Below are 13,454 nucleotides of genomic sequence, written 5' to 3'. Positions count from 1 at the left end.
TAACAAGACCTTTTAGGAGTGTGACTATCAAGACAGACATTTTAGTCTTTGCATTCCTCAGTAAGATTATTTCAGACATCCCACTTTCTCACGGCAAGAGAGGTCAGTGCTAGAGTATAAAACACGTTTATTTTTGGCAACCAGTTTTGGAAACTAACAATTTATCATCATCAGGCAGTCTTAAAGAGACTGAATTTTAATGCAGCTAAAACCAGTATACTAATATAATTATAATTTACATGATATATATAAAATGGTGAAATTTGAAAATACAAGCCTAGAAATATAAGCAAAAATATATATTATAATTTTGCTCGCAGATGAAGCTATAAGGAGCCCGTGAAGGTTGGGTACCTATATGCGCTTCAGTTTTAAAGACAAATCATCTACCTTTTATGGTTGACTGATTGATTTAGTAATACATAAAAAAATGTTGCAATGCCTGTGATCACCAGTGGTATCCCTTTGTAAGAATGAAAGGTCAGGTGAGTTACTGTACTTTAGACCTTTCCTGTCATTTGTGTATTAATAGTGCACAGTATATATATTTTGATTACACATTTTGGTAAACTCATGACTTGGCATGAATTGGGTATAGGCTTTGCAGAAAAGCAGCCTATTTAGATTTGTCCAGTGCCAAAGTTAAAGGCTGCGTGGAATCAGTTGCCTTCATGATTACATCAAAAGTTGCTGAAAGCAGTGACTTGCAGAATGGAAATTTTTGCCAACTTTTTCTAAAATTGTTTAACCCTGCTAAGCACTTTTCAAACATAGCCACATTTGTAGGAATTGTTAGCATTACTATATACGTCCAGACAAACCTTATACCATAGGTCTTTTTTTATACATCCTTTAGTACTTCTAACATCAGCTCTGCAAATGGTTAGGTAGACGATGACTCACGATACATACTTCAGAACTGAAATCCATCGCTTTTTCCGAGGTATTTGGTATGACCCATGCAGATGCAAGATTGTAGAGAGAAACCCTAGCTCAAAGAGTATCAAGTTAACTGGAAGTGTGCAGTACTAATTTACACTCATCATCAACATGACATTTACTGACTGGACAGTTGCAACACCTTTTTTTTCAGTTTTACTTCTTTGTGTGGTTAAGACATTAAGATGATTTACTGTTGTGTAATATATCAAAAGTTTCTGTGATATCTAGCTTAAATGCCTCATGCATTACTAACTTACAATCAAATGCTTCCCTATATTTTTCAGGCAGAGGCAGGGACATTTGTTTATCAGGGTGATATTTACTGCTCACCAAGAATATATAACTGCCATAAATTGTTGTAATTGTCTGTCAGTGAGAAACTGTCAAGAAATAATTGCACTATACAAAAGATAAGCTCCACTTTAACTCATTAAATTTGCATTTTGATAAAGTATATTTTGGTACATGTTTTTTCAATTTTTCCAAGTTTATATTATCAGTCCCATATATTCTTAACATATAGTTAATAAGCATATGATTTATGGTTACAGTAATAATTTGTTTGTCAGCGCATCTCTTATTTCATATACTAAAACTGGAATTGCTCTTTTGGTAAACAAAGTTCCTTTTGAAATATTTGGTCGTTGATCAAGTGATGTTGAACCTTCAGCAGCGTGAGGATTTATGGCTATCACTGTGGCAACAACGCTAAGTAACTTAGTCAGTAATTGTCAAATGTAGCCTTCAGGACAATAGTATCAGTTACCATTCCATAATTGCCAACTCTGGGGCTCTGACAAGTAGAACACAACTATCTGAAAACCTAATTGATAATGTCAATACATACAATACAAAAGTAAAATGGCATGAACTTCAAAAAAGAACAGATCATGGTAACCCCACCCCCACCCTTAAGGATTTAACAAGATAAATATTATAGATAAAAGAATAACTCAATGAGTGCAGTAAGCAGATAGAAAGCAAAGGTAAAATCTAGTGTAAACGCAAGTGAATGAATAATCCCGCTCTTGGAGTTAACAATAATTCATGGGCATTGTTTTGTTGTTAGATTCAGATGGCCTTATGCCAGCATGGGCTCTTGCTCGTCCAAGCAGGATGTACCCCTGCTGATCACATACAGAAGAGCCCATGCTAGTATAAGGTTAGGCTTGGGTTGACATTCATACGCACATCCATTCTTGAATGATACATGTCATTTCATGCACTCAGACATTCATAAGCATGTTCATGAAAATTGAGCTCCACTTCCTGTTTAGAGAGAAATCAAATGTAATCTAGCTGTTAGAATGTTAGAGCTACGCACTCCAGAGACATAAGAGGATTTTAAGTACGACCTCTTTACACCCAGTTCCGGGTGCGTAGAGTTCTTGCAATTCAGCTCATTGGAAGCTTGCTGTGTGCAGTGGAGCATAATTATTCCTTGTGCATTATGGCCTCAATATGAGACCAGTTACGTCGGTAAAGTAGTGACAATTACATCGAGAAGATTAAAATCGTGCTGATGATCTTGGACAGTGATAAGCAGTAAGCATCTACAGTTTGGTCTAGCTGTGAATCTAACCCAACTGATTAAAGATGGAGAAGTTGACTGTAAGCTGCATTTTGCTAATACTGCAATACATAAATCTGTAAATATTTGATGTACAGTATTTACTGACTGTAAACCTGTACTCTTCAAGCATTAATAAATGATGACCTAGTTTTGGATCCAATATCACATCATTTCTAACTACGGTATATATGAATATGGCTATCATGGTTATCCATGTACTAATCCGTAATAAGCTCATCCTTTTATAATGGAAAAAAGAAAGAAACATTTGTCCCTTAATAAACAAATATACGTTACAGTATTCGTATTGTGTAAGCATTTGAAGTTCATAAGTAGGTGAAATTGGAATAAAAATAGCAATTATGAGTGTATACAAATGGCATCGTGACCTACATTCTCCTCCAAGATTAATTTTCTAACATGTAAGAAAACTGTTTGACCATAACCTTGAATCTGCCCTATACTCTCACTTTCATTCAGGAATACTTGATAAGTATGTTTTCCTAATGCATTCTCTATGATAATGTAACACAGTCAGTACCCCTGATACCAAAGACACTCTTGTGATACACAGAATGAATATTCAAGAGTGAATAGACACTAATTAGGTAGACAAAAGCACTTCATTCTAGTATACATTCTGTGGGAGAGGCAAGAATGTTATTGGTGAATGGATGCATATCCAGTTAATATTGAACACATTCATCTTCTGCTACTCCCAAGGTCGGGGCATTTGTGATTTTGAGGTCATTGTGACTGAGATATATTATTTACACTCAGTCTTCTCATTTCCATAGTGGAATGCATAAATTCAATGAGTTCAACAGAAATTCCTCATAAAATAGAGGTCAGGCTTTAGACCATATCATTGTGAAGCAGCCAATGAAGTTTTTTATCTCTAGAAAAGGCACTCATATCCTATGAACATAAAATAATCATGGCATGAGATAATTAGTATCTCGGGTAAGCATTTGGACTCGGATTTGACTTTTGATGGACAATAGAAGCCCGCGTCCTAATCGTGGCACTGATATTGTATAAGTTTGATATAAAAAGTCTTGCAGGAAATTCTTGTAGAATGCATTTTCTCCAAAGAACATAATTTTTATAGTTGTACAATGAAAGGGTATGCATTCTGTCTCCATGCAATTACTTTATTCAAAGTGGTGTTGCATGGCAGGAAGCTCATGGTTAACCATTGGTATGAGAGATTAGCTTCATTACCTAAATCTGTTTCAAATAAACTGGAATTCAGGAGATCCATCCACCAACCTCAACTTCTGTGCATCAAAAATTGTCTTTGAAAATGAACAAATTTCCAGCTATCTCAGCGTGAGTAATGAATTCAACCTTGAAATCTAAAAGAAAAAAAAAATAAATGAAAATACCTCTTGTAGAATAATGGAAAGGAACAAAAAACTCAGAAACAGAAAAGAAAATATTTAATCTTCAAACGTAAAGTAAAACTAAAGTAAGGATCAAGTGATCTTTGTTTCATTCAACTGCCCAAATCGTTTGGTACATCTTCAGACAATTCACGTTGAAGAGTTAAGATTATTGTCTATATATATTATATATGTAAGTATATATAATCTATCATTAAGATTATAATTGAAAATAAAGTAATTAGATATAATTTTCATGCAATACAAAAAATAGTTTTTGATTATATATATTTATATATAAACTTCATAATCATGTAACCATCTTGTCATTTTCTGTAGTTTATCGTAAGGTAGACATTTCTGTCGTTAATCTTAAAGAAGTCTTATCATACCCTGGTTGTTTTCTCGTTCGTGTCTGTTGTAAAAAGTGTGTCGTCGTCTTATAACTCGGAGAGAACGCTCTCTAGTTTATCAAGGAATATATTAGCGTGGTGAGGCTGGAAAATGAGAGCTGGTCTCAGACGAACAGCCCTATCTCCACATCCTCCTGAATGAATGCCTGGAAAAGCAAAAAGGCACGAAATTAATGATTTGGAGAGCATTGAAACATGCCAGTGTGTGACCTACCAGAATAACTTCCTAGCTATGGTTACTGGCAATTGTGATCTTAAAATTAATGTCGCTTTTGGGACCATTTCAATCATCTTGCAGGCAGTAGTAATTCCTAAGATGGAAGGCCACTCTGTCTAATACATTTCTAAATTCATCAGCATGATTTTAGGGGTAAAAGCAACCTTAGTTGACTGTTTGTAATTAAAAGCTATTAGTCCAACATCACCTTGAATCTCATGTGAGGGTTTAGTCCTCTAAACAGAAACAAATAAAATGCTATATTTCTGAACCAGAGAGCTGAAAGATCTGGAAGATTTGCTTTGTTCACAGATACAAATAAGGTGCACTGGAATTCATCATTATTCCCAAGACTGAAGCTTCCTCTAGGGAGTACAAGGGTTGTTGTCACTGTTGGTCAGATGTTCATAAAGGAACTTACATCATTCTAAGCGATTAATCTAAAGTCTTGAAGAAATAAGGATAGGACTAGGAATGCACCTGAGAACCAGTGAGTTAACAGACTTGAATACAGCAAGAAATTGAGGCAAGGGTACCTAGAAGAAATCTGGCGTATAAGAAGGCAACATAAAACCTGTTTCACAGTCAAGAATGGAAGCTCTCAAATCACTTCCAAGCATTTGAAACACCTCATTGAAAACCAGCAAATTACTGTATGTGGTAAAAGTAAGAGAGATAATGTAAGGAAAACTGAGATATGGAAGGATTAAAAACTGAAATAGTAATATCTAATGAAAAGAGAAGAGGACATAAGGGTACAGACTAGTTGGAGAGAATATTTTGAGGCACTGTTGAGCCTGAAAAAAAAAAATGGGAGGGCTTATGAATCACTACCTGTAATATTAGATTCAGTTCCAGTGTCAGTAGAATAGGTAAAACTGGTAAAAAAACCTAACATCAGTAAAACAAATGCATAAGTAGAAGAGGTAAATGAAATGAAGAAGACTGTGTGGTAACATCTTGAGGTAGAAATGTAAAAATGTGGGAAAAAAGGGATGATAATAGTGGAGTTTGCTCCAAATTTTACAGTGAGAGAGAAAGAGAAGGGGTAGAATCAGCTGCATGAGGTATTTATACTGTAACCCATAAAAATGCATTTCTGTAATTATGCTTTGAAGGAGCATTACATATTCACTCTTACTCCAAGGCAGGTTCAGTAAAACATACCTAGATGAGAGTTGGATGCTTTAGTTGTGTCATTTCAACCATGGAAGAGGATATAGCATGGCACACACAATTTAATTGTTCAGTTTCCAGAAGAAGAGGAGAGTACTTGAATAGCTGATAAGATTATATGATATAGAGATGATAGAAACTCAAGAGTCAGCAAATAAATTGTGATACAAATCTTGAAGGTTTAGAATAAACTGCACCAAAGATAATCACGTCCTTATTTTTATTAATACAGTATATGTATTGGATGTGCTCAGTGAGTATGGTAGAGGTTATGTTGTGGGAATGCAGTTGTGTATGCAGATGACTGTCATGACCTGGAATTCATTGCAAAACACCTAGCATGATGAAAGATTACACAGGAAAACTTGAGAAAGAGGACTTCAGTTTTACCTTCAAAAATAAAATCAGTTCAAGTTATCAGAATGAAGGACTGAAGACATAAGAGAGGACAAAGACTGGAGAAGAAAAAATGATTATGTATAGTTTACATGCTGGATAAGAAGTTAAATATTGGAGGAGTGAGAGTTATCAAGTATGCATATAGTCTTGAAGTCCCTAGGTTTAATATCTTCAAAATTGAAGAGGTATCATGTTCAGGAGAGCATGTAGTATACTTGTAGAAGGAGCACAGATATCGCAGATTAGACGGAGGAACGAAACTAAGACAAAAAGAAAGAGATTGCACTTGTGATGAGAGGACTGAGGTCAGAGAAAATGTGGTGATGCCAAGTGTGGGGATAACATCCTTTGATTTCTGTACACTCACGTCAGTCATTCCGGATCAGGCAAAAACCTTGCTCGCATGAGTATTTGTTTATCATCATCATGGGTGTGACTATTATTGCCATGAATCAGATGCACAGTTGAACAAAACACCATGATTTTAAACAATGTCTTAGGACTAAATGTTAACTACAACATAGCTAGAACATCAGAATTCCAGGAATTAATATTTAAATTTTTTTTCTTGATAAATCTAGTTTCTCTTTACGTACCAACTCGAGTACGGAATGACCACAGCACGTTTTCAAGAGCTTTTCTCTGATGGTGATATGGCTAAACTAACTTTTGTGACCCTGTTACATAGTTATATGAATACTGACCTTTCATCTTGAGTTTACCAATGATAGCATCTCGTTTGCTGGCATCGCTCCCATCAAATGCAATGAAAGTGCCGCGGCCTCTGGTTGAATTGATGTGCTGAGGGTATTGCTTTTCTAAGGTAGCGAGACCCTGTGGAACACGCACAGTAATTAATTGTTATGAAGCTTACTGGTTATATATACCTGTCTTGTCATTTTAGAACACTTACGATCAGTGCTGCAAATTCAAAATGCTTTTAAGGTGCAATTCTGAAATAAGTGAATTTGGAAAAATAAAATTATGTCATTCAGCTGTAACCCTCTTTATCTTTGTTCAAGGACGAGTGGAAGTTACAGAATTTCTCTATTCAGGACTAGGAGTGGAGAGTCAGGGCCAGCTCGGAAGAGATCAAAAGAATTTCCGTGCTGTACCTTCATCAGAATATCTCCACATTCTTGAACATTTTCCAGAAGATGGTCCCGCTTTACGACCCTGATGACCTCCTCCAGCATGATAACCTTTCCGGGGTCGCCCATCCATGTGTTGTAGATTCTGTACCCTTGAGATGGTCTGATGAAAAAATGTGAAAGGGAATCATAACACAGACCTAAATAGAATTAGATTGTCATGAGGGGCAAGTACAAGGAAAGATGGACAAAACAGAACTGATTACTTATTTTTAAAAATGACGTCACGTCCACCAATACCATCAGATATCAATTAGAATAGCACCACCAATGCTGGCTCTAGATTTCAGATGTCTGTGATGCGTTGCCACTGCTGTCAACCTCATCCAGTGATTTTTCAGTGTTTGCAAGGATTGAGAGAGAGTGTCACAAACAAGCCAAAATATAATGACACATGGAAGTATTACTCTACGTATATCCGTCACACAATTTCTTAACCTTGACAGAGGACAGTTTTAAATCCTCCTCTGTTGCTGTGAACATGGATTCAATTTCCTTATTCCTTGCTTTTATGATGGGGTTCATTGTATCCCATCGTTTCATTCTATTACAGTTTTTGAGTGCACTGATAAAATATGGTGGTATGTATTTCATCACTGAGTACTTAAATCTAAAAAATATTCTATTATTGTATGGGATTTTGTTGCTAAAAATTAACTTTTTTTTCCTACAAGTAATGTAATTAAACTTTAATTATGTAAACTATGTAAAGTTAGGTTTGATAAGTTGTAGCCATGTAATATCAATTGATGAAAACTTTCAGTGCACTAAAGAGTAATTAAACTTTCTGGATTGAACGAGCATGAAAGAGGGTTCAAACAATGTTATTTTGGGAAGTGTAGCTTCAGAAAACCTCTGATTTCCCATAACCTTGGCAAATGCAGCCACCCCATTCTGCCTCATACTTGTTTATGCTTATATTCTTACACCTGGTCGATTACTTTTATTCTCTCCCATCTTGGGTGACTTACAGAAATTCTTTTTTGCAGTAGTAACCTCCAGTGAGCATCTTCTTGCTAAATGTAACTATGTCTGGAGCCTCTGGCAAGTTGAAGTGTTCGTGGGCCCAGTATTTTCCAGTGGGCCCTCCCCCAGTCTGAACCTCATCTATGAGAAGAGCCGATCCGTTCTGTTGGTTGCAAACGAAAGGTAGAAATCAATTTACGAGAACAAAAACATTGCAAACGAAAGATAGAAATCAATTTACAAGAACAAAAAACAAGGATGTTTTCATTAAATTTCCTCCAAAATATGAAAGCCATTGTTATCCGCTCCTCCACCGAATCACTCTTCTTGTCACGACATTCTGTCTGTAAACAGGAGACTAACTTATTTATTCATAAGTACCTAGTGATCCAACTATTTTTTATCATTACATTTACAACTGTACTCACTCTCTTTGCGACCTGCTGAAGGTTCTGGAAGAACTCGGGCGACGCGTGATTGTCTCCACCTTCAGCCTGAATAGGTTCGATGATGATGCCGGCAACCGGTGTTCCCTTTTTCTTGTATTGGTGAATAAGGTCTTCAACCTGCCCAAGAGATATGGTGCCATTACTTCATGTGCTGCTGCATAATAGTAATTTAGATTGCAAACTACAAGGTAAATTGTTTGCTTAGTATATGAGAACAGTGGCAAAAAGTATAGCTCAGGTGCAAAGACAGAGCAGATTTTCTTGGGATGGACTGGCCATGTGGAGAGGATAGTAGGCCAAGGAAAATGATTATTAGAAAGGAAGATCTTTGACAGAGCAGTTAAAGGATGAATGGGAAGTGACTGCTGTCTTGTTTGTAGTCTGAAATCTCACGCTTTAGGGAGAATGACTTCCTGGGGTGTCACGTACCTGCCCAAAGCTCACAACAAAGTACAGCTTTAGATAAGGGCTGGTTGTGTGGGATGTTGGCAAATCTCCAAATAAACATATGGATGCACAATTTGTAAATAATAGACAAAAATACACAAAAATATATATACTATACATATATGTATATATGCAATATATATATACACATAGATTGCATTTATATGTAAAGATATACACATATACTGTACATACATTATATATGTGTATACATATGTATATATACATATATGTATATATATATGTATATATACATATATATACACATACTGTACACATATGTGTGTGTGTTATGGCCAAAACCCAAAATTGGCTAAAGTGGGAAGTGGGCGGCCAATTCGGGAAATGGCCGAGGTGGTGCGGCCAAGGTCCAATTACTTGGAATTAACAGTGTATAATGTGTTTTGCCATGTTTACTACTAGCCCCTCGGGGATCAAATGCCCCTAAGTACATTTGCGTCCCGAGGGGCTAGTACTAAATGCTGCAAAACATTTGATCCCAGTGGGCTGGTACTAAACATGGCGAAACAGTGTAGATGAATCACTGTGTCGCCGTGTTTAGTACTAGCTCCTCGGGATCAAACGTCCTTAGGTGGATTGGTGATTTCACGAATTCCCTGAAAATTTCAGGGATTTTGTGAAATCTCTAGTTTCATAGTCTTACTATAACATATATATATATATATATATATATATATATACTCATATAGACTTAATTCAAGTAATCGGACTTTGGCCACACTACCTCGGCCATTTCGCAAATTGGTCGGCCACTTCCCACTTTGGCCGATTCCGGGCTTTGGCCGTAACATGTATACAGGTAGATATACTATATACATGCATGTATATATACATATATACTATATATATATATATATATATATATATATATATATATATATATATATATATATATATGTACATGTATATATATACAATATATATATATACACAAATACAATATATATGTGCATGTGTGTTTGTCCATAACTGATTAATTTTCATTTGCTTACCTGTTCGAGGCACCTTTTGTCCTCCTCTGCATTTTCCCTCGTGTGCTCCTCGAGTGGGTATTTGTATCTTGGGAAAGGTGCAATTGGCCAGTCGAGTGATGGGATATCCAGTTTGTGAATCGCCTTAGAGTGAGTGGCTGCTAAGCATCCCATCGTCCTTCCATGGAAAGCACCTTTAAATTGAGGAAAAATTGTATGACTTTATAAATTGAGTCCCTGTGTGTTTTTGAGAGAGGGGAGCCGAGATTATTGATAAGCCATGTTCAGAGACACGTGTCGTCCCAAAGTGGTGAATGTATTGAGAGACATTTGATGATCAAATTTATTTATTTTTCACTTTTGCGATGGATTCAGATATATGTTACAATGGAAGATGAAGAGATTATGACATACATCAAGCAACAAGGACGCACACACGCACTTTATCTCATGTTGTAATGAATGGAAAGTGGAAGTTCTCTGTACAGCCAAACCATTTGTTACGTTTATTTAAAAAAATAACCAAGACTTTATGAAATGGTATATTTTTTTGCCCGTAAAATTTGCTTAAACTTTAACAGCAGAACCTTTCCATATCTTTTTATTATGTACAATAATGTTAGTTACACCAAGATTGCGAGTACACTGAGTGCTGGAATATCCGTGTGCCATAAGTTTTTAAATGTGCTTATGATATTGTCATTAACAGCCCTAAATCAACAATAATTGGTTTGAATATTTTTCGCTTCAGTATATGAGACAAATAAGGTTACAAACAAATGAGACTGAGATAAAGGAGGAGGAATTTTTTGAAATTACAAACTATACAAAGCAGAGAGAAAGTGGGGCTTCACTTTCAAGTTTCCCCGCAGGGAGTGACTGGCAGCCCCACCTCTCAAGGTAGTATGAATCGAGGGAAACAATGTGGAACAGAAATTCTACGTAGGCATGTCATACTACAAAAATAATAAATAAATAAAAAATAAACAAATAAAATGGAACCGAGGCTATGGATACACGACAACAATTGTGAAGGAAAAAGGAAATATTTAGGAGAACGAAGAGGATAGGGGAGGAACGAAGTGCTTGGGGCCTTAGCAGAAAAAAAAGAGGCGATCGAAGGACGAATGAAGCACAAGGAGCCCTAAAGAGGCTGGCTGGAGAGAGTTTGGATTCCGTGCTGCAATGAGGGAACGAAGACGCTTCTTAGAAGTCTTCAGGATTTTTTGTGATTCTTTAATCTAGAGTATTTACTGTGATTATTTCTTTAATGCTAATATATTATATATATATATATATATATATATATATATATATATATATATATATATATATATATATATATATATATATATATATATATATATATATATATATATATATATATATATATATATATATATATATATATATATATATATATATATATATATATATATATGTGTGTGTGTGTGTGTGTGTGTGTGTGTGTGTATGTATGTTTGTGTGAAGATAAAAGGCCCGTAAAACACTGTATGAATGTTTTCAATCATATATTTCCAGTACTTCCTTGTGTGCCCCTGTTCACTGGTAAAGTATGGACAAGGGCAGAGAAGGAAGTGCTCGAAATACATGGTTGAAACGTTCATAGTGTTTTATGGGCCTTTTTATCTTCGTATTATACTGTTGTATTACAGTAAAAGACATTCATATATATATATACATATAAAATGTGTGTGTGTGAGGGTGGACCAGGGAAACCAGATAACTCCCAACATATTTCTTTATTTCCGACGTTTCGTAATAATATCTTCATCACATCATCAGGCATCTGTTGTAATAAAGATATTACCACGAAACGTTGGAAATTAAGAAATATGTTGGAGTTAACTGGTTTCCCTAGTCCACCCTCACACTGATGTGACTTGCTGGTCGTCGCCTGCCCTTGCTTTTTCAATCCCCCAGTCGTCATTCCCTCCATCACATTCATGACTACCCATGCCCAACCCGCAGTTTTACGGGGCAGATACTCACCCATGAAAGACAGTAGTGTGTAGGAAGGAGAACCTGGCTCCTTGTTGATCATGCAACTGTCCAGCTCCTCTTGCGTGACTTTGCCATCGGGGCCTCTCTCCTGGTTTCTGTACCACATGTAGATGGCCTTGAAGGCATTCTCGTTGCTGCAGGAGCCACAGGACATCGTGCACAGGTGTTGCAGACCAGGTGGTGATATCTGGTGGAGGAAATGAGCGAGAGATTGAGAACTTTGATAATATTTATCTTTTCAGATGACAACTGAAGAGTAGCATTACAAAGCTCTGGTGATGGTGTACCTTCCAAATGTTGTCAATACGACAGAAACCTTTGATGCAGTTTTCATGACAGTCCATTTGTAATTTACCTTGAATACTAACCATTAAGGTTCCTGTTCAGTTTTCTCTCGGCGTCAGTAACCAAATGTTTCTAGTTTTTAATGACCATAAATAGATGAATGAATAACACTTCTTATCTTGCATGGACATAAATTGTCCCTTATCAGTTGAATCCTAGACACCGACAGAGAAAATGAGATTAGAACAAAACTTCGAAAAAGGATCGTTCTACGTACTGCCAAGAGTGAATTCTTCAGGCGATCCGCCCAGTCAGTCCCGGGAAAGGCGCCTAAGGCAGGTCGGTTGATGAAGGATCTCTGGAATAAAACCAAAGTAAATCACTGAGCGCATTTCTGAATGTACTTCGAGTTCTATATATCTGCGACATTTGAAAAAAGGCAGCCATTCTGCTGAAGGTTTTTGGATATTCATCATTATTAATAGTATACGCAGTACTGGGATAAGTGACCAGTTAAGTATACCTTAGTTTAACCAGACCACTGAGCTGATTAACAGCTCTCCTGGCCAGAAGGATTAGATTTATTTTCCGCGGCTAAGAACCGATTGGTTACCTAGCAACGGGAGCTACAGCTTATTGTGTGAACCGAACCACATTATAATGAGAAATGAATTTCTATCACCAGAAATAAATTCCTCTAATTCTTCATTGGCCGGTTGGAGAATCGAATGCGGGACCAGCAGAGTGCTAGCTGAGAACGATACCCATCCGTCCAATGAGGAACTCGAGTACTCAACTCTGTACTTCCAGGCTGGTTAAAAGTATTTTTTTTTTTTCTGGACACTCACCACATTATCGGCATCATTGAGCAATTTGAGAAGGTCCGGATGAGAGTAGCCCAGCGGCAGGGATGAGATCTGAGTGTAGACATCCAGGAGGACGTTGCCGTCCACATCCACGATGTAGTTACCTAGGCAGCGGCTGTAGTCGAGGAAGAGCTGGATGCTATTGGTCTCCTGTTAGTGGTGAAGCGT

General features: G+C 36.7%; 1 protein-coding gene across 1 annotated transcript in view; it reads right to left on the bottom strand.

Moving 5' to 3' along the window:
- Positions 1 to 3,942: 3,942 nt before the first annotated feature.
- Gabat (4-aminobutyrate aminotransferase) overlaps positions 3,943 to 13,454 on the bottom strand; it is a 51,489-nt gene continuing 41,977 nt past the window's right edge. Inside the window, exons 3-11 of the mRNA XM_067087336.1 lie at positions 13,269 to 13,436; positions 12,698 to 12,778; positions 12,124 to 12,322; positions 10,132 to 10,304; positions 8,651 to 8,788; positions 8,228 to 8,385; positions 7,221 to 7,359; positions 6,810 to 6,939; positions 3,943 to 4,459 (exon numbers count right to left, since the gene is read on the bottom strand). Coding sequence (XP_066943437.1) covers positions 4,341 to 4,459; positions 6,810 to 6,939; positions 7,221 to 7,359; positions 8,228 to 8,385; positions 8,651 to 8,788; positions 10,132 to 10,304; positions 12,124 to 12,322; positions 12,698 to 12,778; positions 13,269 to 13,436 — 1,305 coding nt within the window. The 3' untranslated portion in view covers positions 3,943 to 4,340. The remainder of the gene's footprint in view (positions 4,460 to 6,809; positions 6,940 to 7,220; positions 7,360 to 8,227; positions 8,386 to 8,650; positions 8,789 to 10,131; positions 10,305 to 12,123; positions 12,323 to 12,697; positions 12,779 to 13,268; positions 13,437 to 13,454) is intronic.

This window comes from Macrobrachium rosenbergii, chromosome 43, assembly GCF_040412425.1.
Source record: "Macrobrachium rosenbergii isolate ZJJX-2024 chromosome 43, ASM4041242v1, whole genome shotgun sequence".
NCBI lineage: Eukaryota > Metazoa > Arthropoda > Malacostraca > Decapoda > Palaemonidae > Macrobrachium > Macrobrachium rosenbergii.
This window is presented reverse-complemented; position numbering and strand designations above follow the sequence as displayed.